Genomic DNA, 26,026 nt, shown 5'->3' with positions numbered 1-26,026 from the left:
CCATGATGGTTTACTTTTGCATTGTTCTATCAAAGGAGGCAAGACAGGATCAAATCCTGAGAAGGTCCTGACAGAATCTGAAGTCTCTGTGGTTCGTGGGCCTCTGGGGAGCTGCTGAACCAGAAGTGCATGCGTTTGTGTGTGTGTGTGTGGGTGTGTGTGTGTGTAGGAGGGATCTCATAGCAACTCTTTTTGAGAGAGACTGCAGACTGTACTCTGTTGAAGAACTATTTGCTATGGGGTCTGCTTTAAAAAGAGTGGTGACACACAATTTTTCCTACATGATTTATTAGCACAAATGTTGCATCTCCTTTGCATTGTGTACTTTTTGTTTTCTGCTTCTGCACACTCTACTGTCCCTAAGAACCCTGATGAATAAAGCATTTTGCAAGAAGCTAACAATAGTCTGTTGGCATGAATCTTAAAACTGTTGTTATTGAGATGAAGGCTAATTAAATTAAATCACTTGTTTTTCAAATAGAGCGTGCATTATTGAAGGAACATCTGCTCTCTGAAAACACTCAGTTTATCTGTTCATGGGAGCCTGGCAGGATCCTTGAGCTGAATTCTTGAAAACTCTGTGTTATACTGACACCTAGTGACCCAAAAGCTGTTTCCAAACTTGAAAACAGCCCTTGAACAAGAGATCGGGGAGCTTCCCTGGTGGCTCAGAGGTAAAGAATCTGCCTACCAATGCAGGAGACGTGGGTTTGATCCCTGGATCAGGAAGATCCCCTGAAGTAGGAGACAGCAACCCACTCCAGTATTATTGCCTGGAGAATTCCATGGACAGAGGAGCCTGATGGGCTACAGTCCATGGGGTTGCAAACAGGTGGACATGACTGAGCACAAGCCCCCGAATATGAAGTGAGGCAGGATAGAAGAGGTACATATCTCATCTCTAATAGATGGGAGAAAGAAAATAAGCACCTTGCTCATGCACAGGGTCCAGGGGACTGCAAATGCAAGTTAACGTGCAAGACATAAGTCTAGGGATGTTTACACTTCATACCAGGACTTAAGAGGTCAGAAAGGGCCACGTGGACTGGGAGTGACAGTGCCACATGGTGAGCCTATCATAAATGAGTTCAGCAGATTCCTTGGCACTGAGTGGTGCGGGCAAGGCCTGCAGTGTCAAAGGTCAGAAGATCCCATCCAGAGAAAGACCAATACTGCATGATATCACTTATATGGGTCACCTTTTTTTAGAAAATCAAACTTCATAGCAACTGAGAAGAAAAGTAGTTGTCAGTGGCCAGGGAATGGGGGGAACAGCTCCCTTTGATAAAAGGACACAAAATTTCAGCTACAAGGTGAATAATGTATAGTGATTATTGGCGAACAATGAACAATGCATTCTATGAGGATCTAATATATCAGACGGTGATTACAATTGCTTACATTGTACCCTATAACTGAAATTTGCTAATAAACTTAACTGTTCTCCCCAAATAAATAAATAACTGAGGTGATGGATGCCTTTATTAACTGCAGGTGGGAATCTCACAATGTGTGTGTATATATATATACATAAAATTACATCATCACACTGTACACTTTGTGCATGTGCATGCTCAGTCGCTCATTCATGTCCAACTCTTTGCGACCCCATGGACTGTAGCCCACCAGGTTCCTCTGTCCATGGGATTCTCCAGGCAACAATACTGGAGCAGGTTGCCATCTCCTACTCTAGGGGATGTCCCCCACCTAGGGACTGAACCCATGTCTCCTGTGTCTCTTGTACTGGCAGGTGAATTCCTAACCCACTAAGCCACCTGAGAAGCTTCACTGTGTACTCTGAATAACTTTAAATTGTATTTGTGAAGGATACTTCAAAAAAAGTTGATACCTGCCAATGCAGAAGACACTGGTTCAATCCCTGGTCCAGGAAGATTTGACATGCTGCGGGGCAACCAAGCCCATGTGCCACAACCTCTGAAACCTGAGGGCCCTAGAGCCCGTGCTCCACAACAAGAGAAGCCACCACAATGAGAAGCCCCTGTGCCACAGCTAGAGAAAGCCCACGTGCATTGATGGAGAACAAAAGCAGCCCCCAAAAAGCTGACACTTAAAAAAATCTTGTCCTTTTACTATCGCTGGCCTCCTGGACTCCCCCCAGGTACTACCCCAATCACCAGACCAACACCAATCAGATTTTATTCCCTATTTTATCCTTTTGATGGTTCTTAGCATATTTCCTGAGGAAGTTTTGAAAGCTGGCTTTATTATTCCCCCAAAATAATTCCAACATATGCATATGTGTAAAGTATTCCTCTGGAGCAAAAACAACAAGGAAGAATATCAAAAACACATGAATTTGAGTGCTAACTTTCCTCTGTGAGCAAAGATCATGTTTTAGAAAACTACGAGTCACTCAAAATGAAATGTCAATACAACACTATTTGGGACATTTGGACTACCAGTAGCTTTGACAAAGATGGGCTAGCTCACTTAAAAACCAATAAATAATCAATAATTAAAAAGAAGTACAATCTCAACCCTAGCTGGCTGTCTCATTGTTCATTTCTTTAGGGACAGGGCTGAGTTAATTTGCTGGTTTTATCAAAGATATTTGTTAAGGTTCTCCAGCAAAGACTCTCGGTGGAAAATTAAGGGGTGGGGGCTTCTTCATCTATTAGAAATCTCTGGTCACAAAGGTATTATGACACAGGTTGTTGTTTTTCTAATGTAGAATTTCTCAACTGAAAACCTTGAGAGTCAAACTTTTTCCCCATATATATAGTTGACAAAAAATGATAAGCAGGCTAAAGGTTCCTCTTAAAATACTTTTATTTAAACATACAGCCTGGTAACACAGGAGCCAGGAGATGACATCTAAAGTCTCCAGGGAGAGACTTCCCTGATGGTCCAGTGGTTAAGAAAGTGCACGTCCATCACAGGGGGGCATGGGTTCAATCCCTGGTCAGGGAACTAAGATTCTGGATGCCCCAAGGTACAGCCTAAATAAATAAGTAATTTTTAAATAAAATAAAGTCTCCAGTGAATTTACAACTGAGTCTGTCCTCAGCAGTGGTTCTAGAATCTAATAGAAGGACATGGCCTCACTGTGCTATGACAGTTGTCAGCTGAAACAGGTCACAATGTTCTTTCAGGATCACATTTTGCAGATACAGAGAGCTCACACTCAGGCCTTCCAACATCTGCTAGAAAAATCACTGCAATGTTCTGCAAAGGTTTGACAACAGAAGGAGCCACTGGAGAATGACAAGCTTGTAACTGAAAACCAGTGCTATCTTTCCCAAGATAGAGCCTCCCAGGGTATCATCCAGCACCCGGTGATAACAACTGGGTGCTGGGCAAACATCCTGGGAGGAGAACGATTCCATCGGGTCAGTTGGTGGAGTCAGTACATGACATGGCCAGAGGCTGACCCACACAGCAGTCATGGCCTCTCTGCAATAGAAGAAGTGTGGTGTGAAGTTCTGTGACTTGTTTGAGAGGGAATCTAGGATTCTCCTGTGTTCCCGGCTACCAGGACAGTTTAAATGAACTCTCAATGGCGTAGGCTATTAAAGACCAATTTGGAGAGGGTGGGATGAATTGAGAGAGTAGCATTGAAATATATACACACGGTGTGTGCATGCTAAGTCACTTCAGTTGTGTCTGTCTCTTTGCAAACCTGTAGACTGTAGACCACCAGGCTCCCCCGTCCATGGGATTCTCCAGGAAAGAATACTGGAGTGGGTTGCCATGCCCTCCTCTAGAGGATCTTCCTGACCCAGGGATCAAAACTGTGTCTTTTATGTCTTCTGCATTGGCAGGCAGGTTCTATACCACTAGTGCCACCTGGGAAGCCCATACACATGATAAATACATATACTTACCATGCATAAAATAGATAGCTAGTAGGAAATTGCTATATAACACAGGGAGTTCAGCCCAGTGCTCTATGACGACCTAGGGGGGCAGGAAGGAGACGTGGGAGGCAGGCTCAAGAGGGAGAGGATAATATGTATACTTAAGGCTGATTCACATTGTTGTATAGCAGAAATCAATACAACATTGTAAAGCAATTATCCTCCAATTAAAAAAAAAAAAGGACTAATTTGGGACCCGCCCTCCATGGGTGAGAGGCTTCCCTTGTGGTTCAGCTGGTAAAGAATCCACCCACAATGTGGGAGACCTGGGTTCGATCCCTGGGTTGGGAGGATCCCTGGAGAAGAGAAAGGCTATCCACTCCAGTATTCTGGCCTGGAGCATTCCATGGACTGTATAGTCCATGTGGTCACAAAGAGTTGGACACGACTGAGTGACTTTCACTTTCACTCCATGGGTGACGGGGATGTCCATGATGTCACTGGGAACTCCAAACTGTCTTCCTGGGGTCGTTTCCTTTCTGAGTAGAGCCCAGCCTCTACTATCTCTGCATAAGTCCACAGTCACACAGCGAACAAGCCCAGTCACACAGCAAAGCTGGACTTTGGTTCTCTACTGACATCATCAGAAAGCCAAGCTGGACTTTGGTTCTCTACTGACATCATCAGAAAGCCAAGCCTGGTAGGAAACAGCAGCCATGGCAAATATAAACCCAGTTCCGCCCAGCCCATGCATGAGCCCTGGGCCTGGGTCCCTGCCATTTGCTACCTACTAATACCCCTCTGCCCAGGGCCAGGGGTGACTGGAAATTCTGAGTTGTGATACCCGATATCAATTACAAGACCCACTACACACTAAGACACTAGAATCTTTGCCAAGAAGCTTAACTGGGCTGATATCTTGTATGTGGCTGTGAAATCACCAAAGAAGTCTAGGAGATAAAACTAAAAAAAGTCTCTGGGAGCTTTAGCAAGGGGACTAAAAAGAAATATGATGACGGCTCTTCTGAGATGGGAAACATCTATCATCATGTGTGTTCAAGGGATAACAGTGTCTTGTGGGTTTCAAACTTCTCTGTTGAGAACCACTTCTTTCAAGGAAAGCATCTTGAGTATCTTTGACTTTATCAAGTTCTACTAGTCATTTTCCCCTTCCCCTCCTCAAAAAAAAAAAAGCAATAAAAATATGAAGAAATTCATCAACAGATGAATGGATACACCAAATGTGGTATACAATGTGCTATATAAACAAAATGTGGTCTATGTACACAACGAAAAGCCTTAACAAGGAAGAGAATGTTGACACAATCTTCAAATAGATGAAGCTTGTAGGCATTATGCCAAGTGAAGTAAACCAGTCACAAAAGGACAAATACTATATAACTCTATTTAAAGGAGGTAACCAGAGTAGGTAAATTCATAGAGACAGAAAATGTAACAGAGATTTACCAGGGGCAGGGGTGGTAGAGAGAGAGGGGAACTAACATCTATTTATTTATTTTTTATTTTGCCAGTCTTCAAGGTATGTGGGGTCTTGGTTTCCTCACCAGGAAACATGCCACCCACAGTGGAACCATGGAGTCTTAATTACAAGATCACGAGGGAAGTCCTGTAGCTATATTTTTTTAAGATTTTTTTTTTTAATGCCAGAGCTATCATTTAATGGGTACAGAGTTTCTGTTTGGAATGATTAAAAAGTTCTGGAAATGGATGGTGGTAATGGTTGCACAATATTGTGAACATACTTAAATGCCACTGAACTGTATACTTAAAAACCATTTTAAAACAGTAATCTTATGTTATGTATCTTTTACATACCCCAAAATGTTTAAGTATGAACAACGGTATTGCTTTTCAACAAATATGAGTAAGGTAATGTTATCAGTAGCATCCGACTCTGCAACCCCATGGACTGTAGCCAGCCAAGCTCCTCTGTCCATGGGATTCTCCAGGCAAGAATACTGGAATGGGTTACCATTTCCTTCTCCAGGGGATCTTCCCAATCCAGGGATTGAACCCATGTCTCTTGAGTCTCCTGCACTGGCAGACTGATTCTTTACCACTAGCACCACCTGGGAATCCCTAAGGTAATGTTTAAATGACCATTATGAACAAGTAAATAATTCTCATCAGAAACTACAAGCTAATCATAGTTAGGAACACTGGAAGAGCAGAAGATCCATGTTGATCAGCCCTGGTAGACCTTAGTCCATAATCTGACAGCCAACTATCTTGCTTCTGTGGAGGAATACATTCAACTATTCAGAGTCCAATGCTTTATTATTTAACTAAATCATAGAACTATCACAGGCTTTGTGAATTCAGGGCCCACATTTGTTTAAATGGAGACCCAGTTCTCACTAAACTATATACACCATAGTAATGGAGTATAAGACAAGTGCTCAATATCACCTATTAAAACCCAGAAGTCTCTGTATTTTATCAAGTCGAGAACACTCTACCATGGAAATGCAAGAGTATGACTTAATGAACTATTCCTTCAGATTAGTTAAGCATCTCATGTGGGATATTCTTTCAGAATATGAACTATGATGTAATAGGGTCAGGGAAATTAATCCACACCCAAGTTCCCAGGGCCTCACCCATGTCAAACCTCTTCAGACCAGTATTTTGCTCTCCAATTATATGTTTTCAGAAGAAGCTAAAATTATTAATATTTATACTGGTCACATTCTCAATGCTTCTCCAGTATGCTAAGCCAAGGGGTGACTTAGCAAGGAAGCAGCTTATCTTCAGGGAGAAGTTGGGCAGACAACTTGGAACACAAGGCAAATGACTTGGCCTGATCATTCAACTGGGATGTTCACCTTATTTGTGTAAATCTTAACTTCATTTTCTTTTCATTTTCTACAGCACTTCAGGTGAAGCATGATGTTCTCAAAGAATTATGAGGATTTACCTATGTGAGGATTTATCTATGATTCACATAGCCAATTCAGATGATCATTTCAGCTGAAAAATGTCATAGTCTTTGACATTTCTTTTAAATCTAATTGAAAAGCGGTCTTAATAGAATCGTAACAACAATGCGTGACTGAATTGGAGCCTGGATCAGAATTTTTGTGGACAGGGTTATAAAGAATATTATTAAGGAAACTGGGAAAATAAATATTGGTCTACAAATGAGATAATAGTATTGTATCAGTGTTAATTTCCTCATTTTGTCATATAAGAGAAAATCCTTTAGTCATATAAGAGAAAATCCTTGCTCTTAAGAAATATACACTCAGCAATTTAGAATTAAAGAAAATCTGCTATTTACTTTCAAATAATTCAGAAAAAATTACTGTATACATATATACGTATATATTAAGAGAAAATGATCATAGAAGCAAGGTAAAACAATAATTGGGAAACCTGAACAAAGAGTATGGAACCTCTTTATACTGCTTTTAACTGTTTTGTAAGCAGGAAAGAATTTCAAAATAAAAAATTTGTCCCCCAAATTTAAAGTTGATTTAATAACTTACTCATAGTGAGCCTATAATCTAAAACAAAGTCAAATTAATATGGCATTATAATTTTTATATCTCAATTTATTTTAACATTACATTAGTGGCATTAACCAGGAAAACTCGACTTGAGTTCTACTTGATTATAAAGCCATTGAATCTCAAGATTAGGAGGGAATTAAGAGATCAAACAACTCAAATAAACATGAGTATTTCCCAATGCAACACCATGCAATACAAATAACATACAAGGAAGCAGGGTATGAATCACGCATGAAGCACAGAAGAGGCAATTCTACCTTGAACGGCTGTTGATCTCCACCCAGCCCAGCTTCCATGACACGTGAAGCAGAAGCCCAGCAACCAGTGTCTGCCACCTGAAAAGGAAGAGGGCCAGGGTGAATTTAAGAGTGCCGCGGTCTCATGGTTCACCCCCGCAGACGTGCTGACCAGCAAATACACACATGAGCCTTCTTACAGCTCTTTTCTACCACTTTCTCCTAATCATCACCCCAGCTCTAGACCTGTCCTTCTCAACCTCCGCTATTCCCCCGAGTCCAGCTGTACCATTCCCTGCTGACACTGATCCTCTCCTCTTCTTATTCTATCTAGATTTTTCCTGAACAATCTCACCCACAGCCAGCATGTCTCCATGACCTTGCACTGTTGAGTCCCAAACCCCCCTTCTCACAGGATACAGCCATCCTGACACCTACCCCAAGCTCCTGATGATAAAACATAACCTGGGATATTCTTTAGAAGATGGCGGAGGAATAGGACGGGGAGACCACTTTCTCCCCTGCAAATTCATCGAAAGAACGTTTGAACGCTGAGCAAACTTCACAAAACAACTTCTGACCGCTAGCAGAAGACATCAGGCGCCCAGAAAAGCAGCCCACCATCCTCGAAAGGAGCGCCCCTCTCTCCCCACAGCACGACTGAACAAGCGAACCTGAACAAGAGACCACCTCCGCCCGCCTGTGTCAGGGTGGAAATTAGACACTGAAGAGACTGGCAAACAGAAGCCAAATAAACAAAGGGAACTGCTTCAGAAGGGACCGGTGCAACAGATTAAAATCCCTGTAGGTAACACTGACTGCACCGGAAGGGGCCTATAGATATCGAGAAGTGTAAGCTGGAACGGGGAGCTATTTGAAACTGAACCGAACCCACACTGACCGCAACAGCCCCAGAGAAATTCCTAGATATATTTTTACTTTTTTTTTAATTAAAAAAATATATAAAAGGTAATTTTAAAAATTTTTTCTTTTTTTAATCTTTTATTTTCTTTTAAAATTCCCTATTACTCCTCCATTACTCCTCAACTTTCATTTTCATATATTTTTACTATTTTTTTAATTAGAAAAAAATGTTTTTAATTTTTTCTCTTATTTTCTTTTAAAGTCCTCTATTACTCCTCTATTACTCCTTAATTTTCATTTTCATTTCACTATAACCTTGCAAAAAAAAATAAGAAGAGGTCCTATTTTTAAACTGAACTTCATATATATTTCTAAAATTTTTTGTGTTTTTGTTTTTAATATTGTATTTTTAAGAGTCTAACCTCTACTCTAGATTTTTAATCTTTGTTTTTCAGTATTTGATATCAATATTGGACATTTAAGAATCCAATATTCAGTACCCATTTTTACTCAGGAGTGTGTTGATTACTCTGTCCCACTTTTGACTATCAGTTTTCTCCCTCAGATCACCTCGATTTCCTGCCTCCCCCTTCTCTTCCAAATCCAATATTGTGAATCTCTGTGAGTGTCTGGGCTACGGAGAACACTTTGGGAACAGAGAACTGCGTAGATCTGTCTCTCTCCTCTTGAGTCCCCCTTTTTCTCCTCTTGCTCATCTCTATCTCCCTCCTCCCTCTCCTCTTCTTCATGTAACTCTGTGAACCTCTCTGGGTGTCCCTCACGGTGGAGAATCTTTTCACCATTAACCTAGAAGTTTTATTATCAGTGCTGTGTAGTTGGAGAAGTCTTGAGACTACTGGAAGAATACGACTGAAATCCAGAGGCAGGAGACTTAAGCCCCAAACCTGAGAACACCAGAAAACTCCTGACTACACGGAACATTAAGTAATAAGAGACCATCCAAAAGCCTCCATACCTACACTGAAACCAACCACCACCCAAGAGCCAATAAGTTCCAGAGCAAGACATACCACGCAAATTCTCCAGCAATGCAGGAACATAGCCCTGAGCGTCAATATACAGGCTGCCCAAAGTCACGCCTAACAAAGAACTATCTCAAAGTTCATTACTGGACACTCCATTGCACTCCAAAGAGAAGAAATCCAGCTCCACCCACCAGAACACCGACGCAAGCTTCCCTAACCAGGAAATCTTGACAAGCCAATCGTCCAACCCCACCCACTGGGTGAAACCTCCATAATAAAAAGGAACCACAGACCACCAGAATACAGAAAGCCCACTCCAGACACAGCAATTTAAACAAGATGAAAAGGCAGAGAAATACCCAACAGGTAAATGAACATGAAAAATGCCCACCAAGTCAAACAAAAGAGGAGGAGATAGGGAATCTTCCTGAAAAAGAATTTAGAATAATGATAATAAAAATGATCCAAAATCTTGAAAACAAAACGGAGTTACAGATAAACAGCCTGGAGACAAAGATTGAGAAGATGCAAGAAATGTTTAATAAGGACCTAGAAGAAATAAAAAAGAGTCAATTAAAAATGCATAATGCAATGAATGAGATCAAAAACGCTCTGGAGGGAAACAACAGTAGAATAACAGAGACAGAAGATAGGATAAGTGAGGTAGAAGATAAAATGGTGGAAATAAATGAAGCAGAGAGGAAAAAAGAAAAAAGAATCAAAAGAAATGAGGACAACCTCAGGGACCTCTGGGACAATGTGAAACGCCCCAACATTCGAATCATAGGAGTCCCAGAAGAAGACAAAAAGAAAGGCCATGAGAAAATACTCGAGGAGATAATAGCTGAAAACTTCCCTAAAATGGGGAAAGAAATAGTTCCACAGGTCCAAGAAACCCAGAGAGTCCCAAACAGGATAAACCCAAGGTAAAACACCCCAAGACACATATTAATAAAATTAACAAAGATCAAACACAAAGAACAAATATTAAAAGCAGCAAGGGAGAAACAACAAAGAACACACAAGGGGATTCCCATAAGGATAACAGCTGACCTATCAATAGAAACCCTTCAGGCCAGAAGGGAATGGCAGGACATACTGAAAATAATGAAAGAGAATAACCTACAACCTAGATTACTGTACCCAGCAAGGATCTCATTCAGATATGAAGGAGAATTCAAAAGCTTTACAGACAAACAAAAGCTGAGAGAATTCAGCACCACCAAACCAGCTCTTCAACAAATGTTAAAGGATCTTCTCTAGACAGGAAACACAGAAAGCTTGTATAAACATGAACCCAAAACAACAAAGTAAATGGCAATGAGATCATACCTATCAATAATTACCTTAAATGTAAGCGGGTTGAATGCCCCAACCAAAAGACAAAGACTGGATGAATGGATACAAAAACAAGACTCCTATATATGTTGTCTACAAGAGACCTACCTCAAAACAAGGGACACATACAGACTAAAAGTGAAGGGATGGAAAAAAATATTTCATGCAAACGGAGACCAAAAGAAAGCAGGAGTCGCAATACTCATAAAATATAGATAAAATAGACTTTAAAATAAAGGCTGTGAAAAGAGACAAAGAAGGACACTACATAATGATCAAAGGATCAATCCAAGAAGAAGATATACAATTATAAATATATATGCACCCAACATAGGAGCACTGCAATATGTAAGGCAAACGCTAACGAGTATGAAAGAGGAAATTAATAGTAACACAATAATAGCGGGAGACTTTAATACCCCACTCACAACTATGGATAGATCAACTAAACAGAAAATTAACAAGGAAACACAAACTTTAAATGACACAACGGACCAGCTAGACCTAATTGATATCTATAGGACATTTCACCCCAAAACAATCAACTTCACCTTTTTCTCAAGTGCACACGGAACCTTCTCCAGAATAGATCACATCCTGGGCCATAAATCTAGTCTTGGTAAATTCAAAAAAATTGAAATCATTCCAGTCATCTTTTCTGACCACAGTGCAGTAAGATTAGATCTCAATTACAGGAAAAAAAATTCTTAAAAATTCAAACATATAGAGGCTAAATAACACACTTCTGAATAACCAACAAATCATAGAAGAAATCAAAAAAGAAATCAAAATATGCATAGAAATGAATGAAAATGAAAACACAACAACCCAAAACCTATGGGACACTGTGAAAGCAGTGCTAAGGGGAAGGTTCATAGTATTACAGGCTTACCTCAAGAAACAAGAAAAAAGTCAAATAAATAACCTAACTCTACACCTAAAGCAACTAGAGAAGGAAGAAATGAAGAACCCCAGGGTTAGTAGAAGGAAAGAAATCTTAAAAATTAGGGCAGAAATAAATGCAAAAGAAACTAAAGAGACCATAGCAAAAATCAACAAAGCTAAAAGCTGGTTTTCAAAAAAATAAACAAAATTGACAAACCATTAGCAAGACTCATTAAGAAACAAAGAGAGAAGAACCAAATTAACAAAATTAGAAATGAAAAGGGTGAGATCACAACAGACAACACTGAAATACAAAGGATCATAAGAGACTACTACCAGCAGCTCTATGCCAATAAAATGGACAACTTGAAAGAAATGGACAAATTCTTAGAAAAGTATAACTTTCCAAAACTCAGCCACAAAGAAATAGAAGATCTTAACAGACCCATCACAAGCAAGGAAATTGAAACTGTAATCAGAAATCTTCCAGCAAACAAAAGCCCAGGACCAGATGGCTTCACAGCTGAATTCTACCAAAAATTTAGAGAAGAGCTAACACCTATCTTACTCAAACTTTTCCAGAAAAGTGCAGAAGAAGGTAAACTTCCAAACTCATTCTATGAGGCCACCATCACCCTAATTCCAAAACCAGACAAAGATGCCACAAAAAAAGAAAACTATAGGCCAATATCACTGATGAACATAGATGCAAAAATCCTTAACAAAATTTTAGCAAACAGAATCCAACAACATATTTAAAAAATCATACAGCATGACCAAGTGGGCTTTATTCCAGGAATGCAAGGATTCTTTAATATCTGCAAACAATCAACGTAATACACCACATTAACAAATTGAAAGATAAAAACCATATGATTATCTCAATACATGCAAAAAAAGCCTTTGACAAAATTCAACATCCATTTATGATTAAAACTCTCCAGAAAACAGGAATAGAAGGAACATACCTCAACATAATAAAAGCTATATATGACAAACCCACAGCAAGCATTACCCTCAATGGTGAAAAATTGAAAGCATTTCAATTTCCTAAAATCAGGAACAAGACAAGGGTGCCCACTCTCACCACTACTATTCAACATAGTTTTGGAAGTTTTGGCCACAGCAATCAGAGCAGAAAAAGAAGTAAAAGGAATCCAGATAGGAAAAGAAGAAGTGAAACTCTCGCTGTTTGCAGATGACATTATCCTCTACATAGAAAACCCTAAAGACTCTACCAGAAAATTACTAGAGCTAATCAACGAATATAGTAAAGTTGCAGGATATAAAATTAACACACAGAAATCCCTTGCATTCCTACACACTAACAATGAGAAAACAGAAAGAGAGATTAAAGAAACTATACCATTCACCATTGCAACAAAAAGAATAAGATATTTAGGAGTATATCTACCTAAAGAAACAAAAGACCTATACATAGAAAACTATAACACACTGATGAAAGAAATCAAAGAGGACACAAACAGATGGAGAAATATACCGTGTTCATGGATTGGAAGAATCAATATTGTCAAAATGACTATACTACCCAAAGCAATCTATAGATTCAATGCAATCCCTATCAAGCTACCAACGGTATTTTTCACAGAACTAGAACAAATAATTTCACAATTTGTATAGAAATACAAAAAACCTCGAATAGCCAAAGTAATCTTGAGAAAGAAGAATGGAACTGGAGGAATCAACCTGCCTGACTTCAGACTATGCTACAAAGCCACAGTCATCAAGACAGTGTGGTACTGGCACAAAGGCAGAAATATAGATCAATGGAACAGAATAGAAAGCCCAGAGATAAATCCACGAACCTATGGACACCTTATCTTTGACAAAGGAGGCAAGGATATACAATGGAAAAAAGACAACCTCTTTAACAAGTGGTGCTGGGAAAACTGGTCAACCACTTGTAAAAGAATGAAACTAGAACACTTTCTAACACCATACACAAAAGTAAACTCAAAATGGATTAAAGATCGAAATGTAAGACCAGAAACTATAAAACTCCTAGAGGAGAACATAGGCAAAACCCTCTCTGACATAAATCACAGCAGGATCCTCTATGACCCACCTCCCAGAATATTGGAAATAAAAGCAAAACTAAACAAATGGGACCTAATGAAACTTAAGAGCTTTTGCACTACAAAGGAAACTATAAGCAAGGTGAAAAGACAGCCCTCAGATTGGGAGAAAATAATAGCAAATGAAGCAACAGACAAAGGATTAATCTCAAAAATATACAAGCAACTCCTGAAGCTCAATTCCAGAAAAATAAATGACCCAATCAAAAAATGGGCCAAAGAACTAAACAGACATTTCTCCAAAGAAGACATACAGAGGGCTAGCAAACACATGAAAAGATGCTCAACATCACTCATTATCAGAGGAATGCAAATCAACACCACAATGAGGTACCATTACACGCCAGTCAGGATGGCTGCTATCCAAAAGTCTACAAGCAATAAATGCTGGAGAGGGTGTGGAGAAAAGGGAACTCTCTTACACCGTTGGTGGGAATGCAAACTAATACAGCCGCTATGGAGAACAGTGTGGAGATTTCTTAAAAAACTGGAAATAGAACTGCCATATGACCCAGCAATCCCACTTCTGGGCATACACACCAAGGAAACCAGATCTGAAAGAGACACGTGCACTCCAGTGTTCATCGCAGCACTGTTATAATAGCCAGGACATGGAAGCAACCTAGATGGCCATCAGCAGACGAATGGATAAGGAAGCTGTGGTACATATACACCATGGAATATTACTCAGCCATTAAAAAGAATTCATTTGAATCAGTTCTAATAAGGTGGATGAAACTGGAGCCCATTATACAGAATGAAGTAAGCCAGAAAGATAAAGACCGATACAGTATACTAAGGTATATATATGGAATTTAGAAAGATGGTAACGATAACCCTATATGCAAAACAGAAAAAGAGACACAGATGTACAGAACAGACTTTTGGACTCTGTGGGAGAAGACGAGGGTGGGATGTTTTGAGAGAACAGCATTGAAACATGTATGTTATCAAGAGTGAAACAGATCACCAGCCCAGGTTGGATGCATGAGACAAGTGCTCAGGGCTGGTGCACTGAGAAGACCCAGAGGAATCGGGTGGAGAGGGAGGTGGGAGGGGGATCGGGATGGGGAATCCATGGCTGATTCATGTCAATGTATGGCAAAAACCACCACAACACTGTAATTAGCCTCCAACTAATAAAAATAAATGGGAGAAAAAAAAAAAAAAGAAAAGCAAAAATTAAAAAAAAAAAAAAGAAAACATAACCTGGAATTTCACCTTCCCCATCCTGGTCATCCTCCTACTATTCCTAATCAGCCAAACCAGAAACCTAGATATCATCCTAGCCCTCCTCTGCCATCACCTCCCTCATCTACCTACAAAATCCTATTGACTTTACCCCATAACAGCTCTGAAACCTGAAGCCTTCCCTTCCATCCCTCTGCCTAATTCAGCCTCCCATCATTCCACATCTAGATCACAGCATCAGTTTCTAAATGAGTCCCCTTTCTCTCCAGGGTTGCCCTGCACTGTCTATTTTCCATGCTGCAGCCAAAGGGTTTGTTCTAAAATGCAAACCTAATTGTGCTCCTCCCTTGTTTTAAGAACAGTTGATTCCTCCTGATGCCATAGGTAGCAGCTCTCAGCCCCCTTGCTACGCCAACACACCTGGGGTCATGAAGTTCTCAGGAGACACATTTCCTCAAGTGCAAAGTTCAGGTAGGGGGCACAGGTGACAAAATAAGCACCCCTCCCCTCCCAGTACAGACAGCACAGCAAAACACCAAATGAATGATGGGTATTATATGGTCTTGGGTATATGGTATTATATGGATGGTAAGGAAGCTGCCTGCAATGCTGGAGACCCAGGTTCAATCCCTAGGTCGGGAAGATCCCCTGGAGTAGGGAATAGCAATCCACTCCAGTATTCTTGCCTGGAGAATTCCATGGTCAGAGGAGGTTGGCTGGCTACAGTCCATGGGATAGCAGAGTCAGACATGACCGAGTGCCAAATGAGTGACAGGTACTATAGGCACAACTTTATCCTGTTCTGCAGCAACTGCTTTTACTCTATTTTTGGTGAGTCATTCATAAATTTCAAAACATTTTATTTGTAGTTATGACTTGAGACATCTCACCTCCAGAGGTGATTACAACACATCCACCCATTGGGACATGACAGTGGAGATCCCCTGGCCTAAAGGACAAAATCACTTGTATGGGACACACAAGCCTCTCAGGACCTGCAGCCACCTCTCCCAGGGTCAGCTCCTGTTTATCTGCCAGTGGCAGCCACATTCCAGCTCCACTGAACTGGCCACAGCCTCGGCAACGTGCCAGGTTTTTCACACTTCTTAGAGTCTGCACATGTGGTCCTCTTGACCCATAACATCTTCCCATCTCCTCTGTGTTGGTGGACACCTGCCCATCCTATAAGATCCAGGTTTTATGTCTCCCTTGTGGAGCCTTCAATGACTCCACCAGGCAGCGTGGAAATACATGGAGTCGTGTCCTCCAACAGCTTGGTCTAGGGCAGTGGATCTCGATCGTTTGGATCTTCCCCCCAGGGGACACTTGGCAGTATCTGGAGACATTTATGGTTGTCACTGCTAGGGGTGGGGGAAGAATTGCTACTGGCATCTGGTAAGTAGAAGCCAGGACACTGCCAAACACCTTGTAACATGTTGGACAGCCTCCCACAAGAGTTAACCAGATCAAAATGTCAATAGTGCTGAGGCAGAGGAACCCTAGTGTAGTGGGAAGTAAGTGAATGAACCGGTAAATACAATAAGGTGTGATAAAGTCCTAAGGGGAAAAGTACCAGGTAGCACGAAACACCCTAGCAGGGAACAATTAATCTAGTCTAGGGAGCTGAGTAAGTTTTCCTAGAGAAACTATTGGGTTGGCCAAAAACTTCATTCGGGTTCCCCCATACAATGGTATGAAAACCCGAATGGACTTTTTGGCCAAGCCAATAAATCTGAGCAGATGCCTGTTCGAAGTAGGAGGCCCAGAATGGACAATGGCTCACAGGTGAGAGAGTGGCTCCAGCAAAGCTTCTTGCTGTTGTTGAACTGCTCAGTCATGTCCAACTATTATGCCACCCCATGGACTGTAGCCGGCCAGGCTCCTCTGTCCATGGGATTTCCCAGGCAAGAATACTGGAGTGGGTTGCCCTTTCCCTCTCCAGGGGATCTTCCTGACCCAGGGGTCAAACCTTCGTACCTGCATCACCTACTTGGCAGGTGGATTCTTTACCACTGAGCCTTGGGGGAAGCCCACAGAGGAGGAGGGTAAAAAGCAATTCAGGTGACCACAACATCCTTTCCCACCTAAATTCCCTAAGTCCCCCAACCTGGACAGAAGTGAAAGGACAATCAGGGTCAGAAAAGGAGAAAACAATATCCCAGCTTTATTGACCAAAATATACACAATCATGAATGATATCTTTTAAAATTTTTGCTATGAACTATTAGCGAGAAACTTGACAGTGATTGTAAAGTTCACCTGCAACAACATATTGGTGATAATATTATAAAGGACAAAAAATTCAAAAGCATAAAACAGTAAGTGGTGAAAAATCTATGCACCATGTCCATCTTTCCCTATGGTAACCAGTCTTACTAGGGTCTTCACCTTTTTAAGACTTTTTTGATGTGGACTATTTTTAAAGTCTTTATTGAATTTGTTACAATATTGCCTCTGTTTCATGTTTTGGCTGGGAAGCATGTGGGGTCTTAGCCACATGACCAGGAATCAAACCCGCACCCCTAGCATTGGCAGACACAGTCTTAACCACTGGACCACTGGGAAGTCCTCTAATGATTTTTTTTTTTTTTTTTTTCTGCACCATGCAGCTTTAAGACCTTATTTTTCAGACCAGGGACTGAATACTGGGCCACAGCAGTGAAAGCACTGAATCCTAACCAGTGGACCACCAGGGAATTCCCAACCTTTTTTTAAAATGAGGAAAACATACATACATTCCTAGAAGTTGGTAGTATACTACACTGTTTTGGAGAGAACTTGAAGATCTCTCCTTTTCAATACACAAGTTTTCTTACTTCTTTTTAACGCTTGAATGGTATTCCACAAGGAATACAATATAATTTATTTAATTGATTTTATATAGATGAAAATTAGGCTGATTAAAAATGCTTGTCACAAATGGCTGTAATGTTTCACATGTATATCCCTGCACATATTTTGTTTACATAAATGCAAGTAAATCTGTCAGGTAGATTCCCAGAAGCGGAATTGCTGGATTAAAGAATTCAAACCATTGCCATATTTCTATATTCTACCAAAATGCCAATCACTGACATTGTGCCAATTATCAACATCAACAGTTTTCCACCTATAATCAATGCATGAGAGCATGAGAGTACCTGATTTTTTTTATTGCTTGTTTTGCTGTGGACCATTTTTAAAGTCTTTATTAAATTTGTTACAATATTGATCCTGTTTTTTCAGGTTTTGACTTTTTGGCCAAGAGGCATGTGGAATCTTATCTCCCCAACCAGGGATCAAACCCACACCTCCTGCATTGGAAGGCAAAGTCTTAACCACTGAACCACCAGGGAAGTCCCTAGAGCACCTACCTTCTTTCTACATCCTCATCAACACTATATTATCAAATTTTAAAATTTTATTTTTCAAATCTTGTTAGTAAAAATATATCTCAACACAATATAAAATTATACTTTCTCATGAATGAAGAATATCTTTTTATATGTTCAAGAGCCCTTTGTAGGTAGGACTTTTGTTTTTGAGGTAGAGATCTAGTTTTACTGCATTGGGACTGTATAATTGCGACTTTTTTGGAAATAATTGATGCTTTATTCATGGTGGATATTCTATGGGCATTTTAAAGGGGGGCATAACCTCTATTTTCAAGATACTGAGTCTGATATTTATTAATTGCACTATTTATGAAATATTTTTTTCTAGTTTTTTGTTTGTCCAATTGATCTGTCATGGGAAAAAATAGTAGTAAGTTTGTCTCCTATTAGTAGTATCTTTCTATTTATCCCTAATATTCTTGCCATTTTTATTTGACAGAAGATGATGCTCTGTTGTTTGGTTGACAGATATTCATCCCTATTTCATTTGCATTTTGAACTCCATGTTCTAGCGTTACAATGCGTCAAAATGCGTTTCATTTTGAACTGCATTGCTTAGCACTGTAACACATATTTCTTTGTTTACTTAATACTTTTTGTCTTGAATTCAACCTTAACTGATATTAAGATGTCTATCCCTGCTGTTCTGTATCCATTTGTGATACTTTAAAAAAAAAAAAAAGGAAGAGGAGAATGAGGGATGGTATGCTCTACCACATATTTAAATACTATAATAATGAAAACAATTTAGCACTAGCCCCTTTTCATAAAAGCTGACAAATAAGCGCTCAAAAACAGACCCTAGGAAAATGACCTCACATATGATATTAACAACCTAAAAGAAAAATGAAGGATTATACAACAAAATATAATAAACGGGGCTAGCATAAATAAAAGCCATGAGGGGGGAATGATTTCTTCACATTGAACCATACACTAAAATAAACAGATAATAATTAAGAATTTAAAAAAAGGTTTAGCGACATATAGGTGAATATCTATATGATATAGTGATGAAGAATAAGTATAAAAGCAATGGTGCATGCTAAGTCACTTCAGTCATGTCCAACACTGTATGACCCCATGGACTGTAGCCCCCCAGGCTCCTCTGTCCATGGGATTTCCCAGGCAAGAATCCTGGGGTAGGTTGCTATGCTGTCCTCCAGGGGAATCTTCCTGACCCAGGGATCAAACCCATATCTCTATGTCTCCTGCATTGGCTGGCAGGTTCTTTACCACTAGTGCCACCTGGGAAGCCCCTAAAAGCAATGGTAGCTATCACAAAAGAAACAATCAATATAAAAATAAAATATTTTTTTAAAAAGCTGGGGGGAGGGTGGTTAAGGTAAAAGGGGGAAATGTGAGCACCAGAGCACTCCATGCTGTGGCTCCAGTATCGACTCTACTGACCTGACTCTACACCATTTTCTGTCTTCTTTCTAACAGTGTCCCTTAGTTTACAAGACCACATTCTGGATTCATCTGTGTTTCTCTCTGCTGCTTCATTCCTATGTTCAAACAATGAATTGTCTATAATGTCACTTAAAAAGCCCAAATAATCAAAATAATTATAAACGAAATGGCAAAGAATAAATTGAAAAAAAAAGAAATTTCAATAACTATGACCAAAAAAGTTGTTGACATCCTTAAAATATGAAGAATTCATTAAATTAATAAGAAAATACTAAAACCCTAGTAAAAATAAAAGGGCAGTAAAAGGATAAGAAACCGATGCAATATTGTAAAGCAATTATCCTTCAATTTAAAATAAATAAATCATAAAAAAAAAAGATAAAAGGCACAAAAACACAATTCACTGAAAAAAGAGATACAAGTGGATAACATCCAACTTCACAAATAATCTAAGAAATGGTAAGACAAAGCAATGTGCTATTATTTTTTGCTCATGAAATTAGCAGAGAGGGGAAAAAAATGAGCCATACTCTGAGCACAACTCAAAATATCATAGAAACTTTCACACACAGGCTAGGTTACAATGTAAATTGATAAAACAATTCTGAAAAAGAAATTTTTAATATTCAAGCAGATGACTAAAGAAGTTCATGTTTTTTAATCTAAACTTCTTATACAGGAACTTAGTTCCAAGAAATAGAAATTTGGCAGATTTAAATGCAAAAAAAGTCTGAAAATATTGTTGTGTTTATACCCCCCAAAGAGGGCACAATTTAAATGCCATGAATAGAACGACTAAATAAATTACAGTATGTCTATCTAATGAAAAAATCTATGCAGTCATTAAAAATATTTTAATGATGCTAATTGGACATTTCCTACAAATGTATATAAAAGATACTCACCCTTGGAATAACGTAGGGTAGGTAAATTTCAAGACAGACAGGACATACTGAAAAACAAATATCAAATTAATGGACATTTTCAAATTATAGAGAATTGATAGACCATATAATCAAGGAAATCCCTACTAAAGAAACATAAATACACTCAAGTTTCAAAAAGGCCTTTCTTATTCCTCCCCAAAGAAATCACACAGTGTGGAAAAACAATGATCTTCCAATTTATACTAAAGAGAGGGGCTAAGTGAAGTCAGAGAGACAAGTATTATATGCTATCACTCATGTGGAATGTAATTTTTTTTAATGACAAATGAACCTATAAAACAAAAACAGACTTACAGATATTGAAAAGAGAAACCTGTGGAAGAGGGATAAATCAGGGCTTGGGATTAACATATACATATATATGCAATAGACAACCAGCAAGGACCTACTGTAGAGTCCAGGGAACTCTACTCCGTATTCTATGATTACCTATACGAAAAAAGAAGCTGAAAAAGAAATGAGCATATGTATAACTCAATGACTTCACTGTACAATTGAACCCAATACAACATTGTAAAACAACTATACTCCAGTAAAATTTTTTAAAAAGGGGGTGAGGGAAGCTGCTTTCCCCAGGGTCACCAGAAGCCTGACCACCTCTCAGCTGGGGATGGAACAAAGTGGAACATACAACAGCTGGGCCAGATACTGTGGCCAGCTGATTCCTCTCAGCATTCCCAGACCTTGCAAGTGCCATGCTATAACTGTGGCAACTCCAGAGAAAACTGGAAAAACCCCTGAACACAGTTGCTTTTCTCGGAGTATCCACTTGATAAAGTAGATGTATTGCCCAGTTTATCTAAAAATTCACTGCCTTCTGTGTTTGTCATCCTATTCATTCTTTCCTTTGTTTTCCTTCCACTTTTGTTTGGTTTTTCATTCTTAGGATTTTTTTTCTAACTAATTCTGCTCAGGTATCTAACACATTAGGTGTGTTTTTTAAGGGTTTTTTTTTTTTTTTTTTTTAAGCCAATTCAACTAAGATCAACTTGTATTTCTCTTATGTCTTTTAACCAAATTTACAGCACATTATGAACAGGAGAACTGTATTTTGTCTTTCTGGGTATCTTTTTCTATTTTTTCTATGATGGAACACTTAAGGAATTTTTTAAAAGCCTAAAGACCATTAAATGGCTTTAAGCAAGGACACCACTGATTCTTCACATGATCTAAAAAGCGCAATGCTGCTGCTGCTGCTGCTAAGTCACTTCAGTCATGTCCGACTCTTAGTGACCCCATATATGGTAGCCCAGGCTCCCACATCCCTGGGATTCTCCAGGCAAGAACACTGGAGTGGGTTACCATTTCCTTGTCCAATGCATGAAAGTGAAAAGTGAAAGTGAAGTCGTTCAGTCGTGTCCAATTCTTAGTGACCCCATTGACTGCAGCCCACCAGGCTCCTTCATTTATGGGATTTTCCAGGCAAGAGTACTGGAGTGGGGTGCCATTGCCTTCTCCGGAAAAGCGCAATAGACTGGTGTTATACAAGCTTACATTTCTATTTTTTTCCCCCATGGATTAATCAACCTGTAATTCCCCGTGTATGAATTTCTAAATGTTACAGTATAGTTACCTGCCTATGCTCTGGTGTATATATCCTAGAGATGGACCTTCATTCTTCTTTGAAGCCTATTTACTCACGTTAAGTCAATATGTTCCTCTGCACTTTCCTCTGATATTTTATTTGTAACATTGAGACAGGGGAAGGATTATGTTAGCATCTGGACCATGTCTTGCATCATCCTGAACAACCTCCATGAAGACAATAAACGCTCATTCATTGCTATTTGCTAGTAGTTCTTTTCTAGAGAAAGAGGGTTTTAGGTTTGCTTTTTTTTCCCCCCACAAGGGGGAGTGAAGAGAGAGTGGTAGAGACCCTACGCTGGGGAAAGGTGGTCCTAAGCCCCCATCATCACTTTGGCTTGGCATCTACCCCAGAGTCCAGGATAAGGGGTGATATCCCACCCTAGCTCACAGGGATCTAACATTTCTCTACCTAGTGCCAAACCCAAGGCTCCCTCCTAACAAAACAAAAACACGGTACCACTGCTTTTCTGACTTTTCATCAAAAGGGTTTTATGACATTAAACAAAATTAGGTTTACGTTTTATTTTTTAATAATTTCACGAAAAACTCTTAAATATATTCGAAATGCCTGGGATGGAGTCACAAGAAAAATAGGTTTGAGAATCAGTGGTGTGAGGCAGAGATGGAGATGGACTGATATCTTGTATTTAAAGGCTTCTGGAATCTTGGTGGTTCTGGGGCAGGGGTATGTTTAGAAGAGAAAGCAAAACGTGCATGATTTCTTCCACTCTTCCTCCTAGAGGGAACAGGGGCCAACAGCTTTCCCCTTCCCAAAAAAGTAGCCCACATATCCAAAAATTAAGTTCCTGGGAATTCACCAATCAAAAACCCAGTTTCCCAGTAGATGTAAAGAATGTATGATAGCACGAGAAACGAGGACAGTACCGTCCAACAAATCTTCCTTCTAAAAGAGCATCGTGCAGAGTTGTTTTCTTCTCCATCACCATCAGGAACAAATCAGATAAAAATCGGGAGGCAGTATTTGGTCCACACACGATTTGGGAACTCAGATCCCCCACGGGCAATCATCACCACCCCGCACCCGCCCCTCCTCACCTTGTTCGTGAGGTAAGAAGCCAGGTAGCAGGTACAAAACGTGAGGCCGACCAGACACTTTTTCACGCACATCTGCTAACTTGCGCCCCTTCCCAGGGACCCCCTAGAAGCCCCACTGCCGCCACCAGAACCGGGCCACAGCCCTTGCTGCCAGGACCGCCACGTGGCTGCGAGCTCCGCCAATCGGCGCAGCGACCGCCCCCGGTGCCCGCCTCTTAAAGGGGCCGCGCCTCCTCAAGAACTCCCAGGCTCGCGGTGGGAGGGGCCAGCTCCCCAAGATGTGGAGGGAGGACTAAGGTTCACTAAGGCCGAAGCTACTTAGCGGCAGCCGCAGCAGCAGCAGGGCTGTGACCACCTGTAGAGCAAGAGCGGGTACTCCTTGTAAAAAGGTAGAAAATGGTGTAAGAGGAGAGAAAAGCAGCTGGCAGAACAATTCACAACAGTCTATTAACACCGACAGAAAAATGTTCAGAGCTAGCCCACTGAATCCTGAGCAAACTAAATGAAAAGAAATCCACTCAGATATATTTACATATTAAAATTCACATTTTTATTGTATTAAAAACATCAACATATAATTTGCTATATAACCATTTAAACCATTTTTAAGTGTATAGTAGTGTTAATTACATGCACATTGTTGTGCAACAGATTTCTAGAACTTTTGCATCCTGCGAAACTGAAACTCGACACCCAGGGAAGAGCTTCCCCCTGGGCCTCTGGGAATGGGAGCCACCATTCTATTTTCTTCCTACTGCTTGGGATACCTTATCTGAATGCAATCAAGAATATACATTTTATTAAAAATTATTCTCCCTTTATCTTTTATAGTCAGAACATTCAGTTCAGTTCATTCGTGTCCAACTCTTTATATCAATTTAAAAAACAATTGTGCAGTAAAGGGAACAAAACAAAATATTTGTTGTTAGAAATGGCAACCAGCAATTACCTAGCAGTCCAGTGGTTTGGACTCCAGGCTTTCAATGCCAATGGCCCAGGTTCAGTCCCTGTTGGGGGAACTAAGACCCCATAAGTCACATGGTGCAGTCAAAAAAAGAAAGAAAGAAGGAAAATGGCAAGGGTTGCATAGGATTCAAAAATCACTGTGTCCCAATCGAACCTAACCGACCTATATCCATAACACCCCATTATAGAATACCTAGGAAAATGCTGTCATCACTAAACATATAATAGACTTTCCTACCCCTATACCTAGTTTTATGCTGTTCATCCCAGCTAAACTAGCTTTATAGCTTCTCTCCAAATTGGTTGTCTAATTTGGTAGCACCTCCTCCATGCAGCCTTTCCAGATTTCTCCAACCAGCAAAGAATCCTGAAACATTCACTGTCTATAGCTGTCATGTGGCAATTAATCATGCACTCTTTTGAGACAGAAGTGTTGCATTGTCATTCAACATTGTTATGTGAATATGTTATCTCTCCAACTATATCTCATAGTTTTTTTCTTCCCCCACAGGACTTTAGGAATGTTGTAAGTAGTTATTGAATATTTGTTGATTGCTTGAAACAGTTACTTTCAAAATTGACAACTAATTTCAATAATAAAGAGTAAAGAATTTTAATTCTGTTCCCTTTAGAGACTGAGAATCTGCTAATTCCACGTGCTTAGGGAGTACAAATTCTAAACTAGCTCATCTCAGCTGAGCACCATGAGTTTATCAGCAGAGATGATAGGAGTAAAAACTGAAACTAAATCTTGTAAACATTGTACTTATTCCACTTCACAGCAAAATGGCCATTACCCCATTCAAGAACTATTTAATAATATAGGACTAAACAAACAAACAAAAAAGTAACACACAACAACATGCTGTTGTTGGTAAACCACATTTTTCCTATTAATAATATTTGTAAATGTAAGTTGTAAATATTGTAAATTTCTATCTTCCCTTTTAAGGAGCACATAGTTGGTGGCATCAAGTATATACCTTAACTGTTGAGACACAACCATTAGGATTGTTAACTCACAAACTCTGTTCTAACCTGGAATTCCAACTCAGGATAAAGAAACTTTCCTTGTCCCCACAGCCTGCCCTCTCTCTTCCTTGTCTGAAGGAAAGCCTGCGTGTCCTCTGAGACTATTCATTTCTGTCCGCTGTGCAAGGCAGGGGAGCCAGCTGGCACGCCTCGCTTTGTCCAGCGCAGCTACCAAAACGTGACTCCTGCTATAAGGCTGTCCTCTGCCATCTCTGCCTGTCTCTAAGATTCCGGAGCAGAGCATCTACCGACCTTTCTAGGTTATAATCTGCACATTTTCTGAAGACCAGCACCTACTCACACTCTTCCATTCCACCCCAAGCCCTGCAGTCTTGCTGGGTAATTTCAAGGTCCACGTGGATCACCCATCTAACATCCTGGCATTTTACTCTGCTCCCTTAAGCTTCCTGAACTCGTCCTCACCATGGTTTCACTGTGGTTTCCTCTGATCTGAGAATAGCCAGTATCTGCTTTACCCCTAAAACACTTAAATGGTTCATTCACACACTCTTTCTCTGAGGTAAAGTGTAACCGTTTCAAAGTGTAAAATTCAGTGACATTGAACAGATTCACAATACTGTCCAACTATCAACAAGTTCCAAAACCGCTTCATCACCCAAAAGAAAACCCTTTACCCATTAACCAATCACTCCTCGTTTGCCTCCTCCCAACCCTGTTCCCTGGCAACCACCAGTTTGATTTCT

At 40.0% G+C, this 26,026-nt stretch overlaps 1 protein-coding gene across 4 annotated transcripts in view; it reads right to left on the bottom strand.

Annotated features, from left to right (window-relative positions):
* TMEM241 (transmembrane protein 241) overlaps positions 1 to 26,026 on the bottom strand; it is a 120,367-nt gene that overhangs the window by 93,104 nt on the left and 1,237 nt on the right. For 3 of the 4 annotated variants that reach the window (XM_065932462.1, XM_065932461.1, XM_065932464.1), the window contains exons 2-3: positions 20,640 to 20,686; positions 7,609 to 7,686 (exon numbers count right to left, since the gene is read on the bottom strand). In XM_065932462.1, coding sequence (XP_065788534.1) covers positions 7,609 to 7,686; positions 20,640 to 20,686 — 125 coding nt within the window. Of the gene's footprint in view, positions 1 to 7,608; positions 7,687 to 20,639; positions 20,687 to 23,324; positions 23,458 to 26,026 lie in introns of those variants that run through there. The other variant, XM_065932463.1, reaches the window with a different exon arrangement.

This window comes from Muntiacus reevesi, chromosome 4 (assembly GCF_963930625.1).
Source record: "Muntiacus reevesi chromosome 4, mMunRee1.1, whole genome shotgun sequence".
In the NCBI taxonomy this organism is placed as follows: Eukaryota; Metazoa; Chordata; class Mammalia; order Artiodactyla; family Cervidae; genus Muntiacus; species Muntiacus reevesi.
This window is presented reverse-complemented; position numbering and strand designations above follow the sequence as displayed.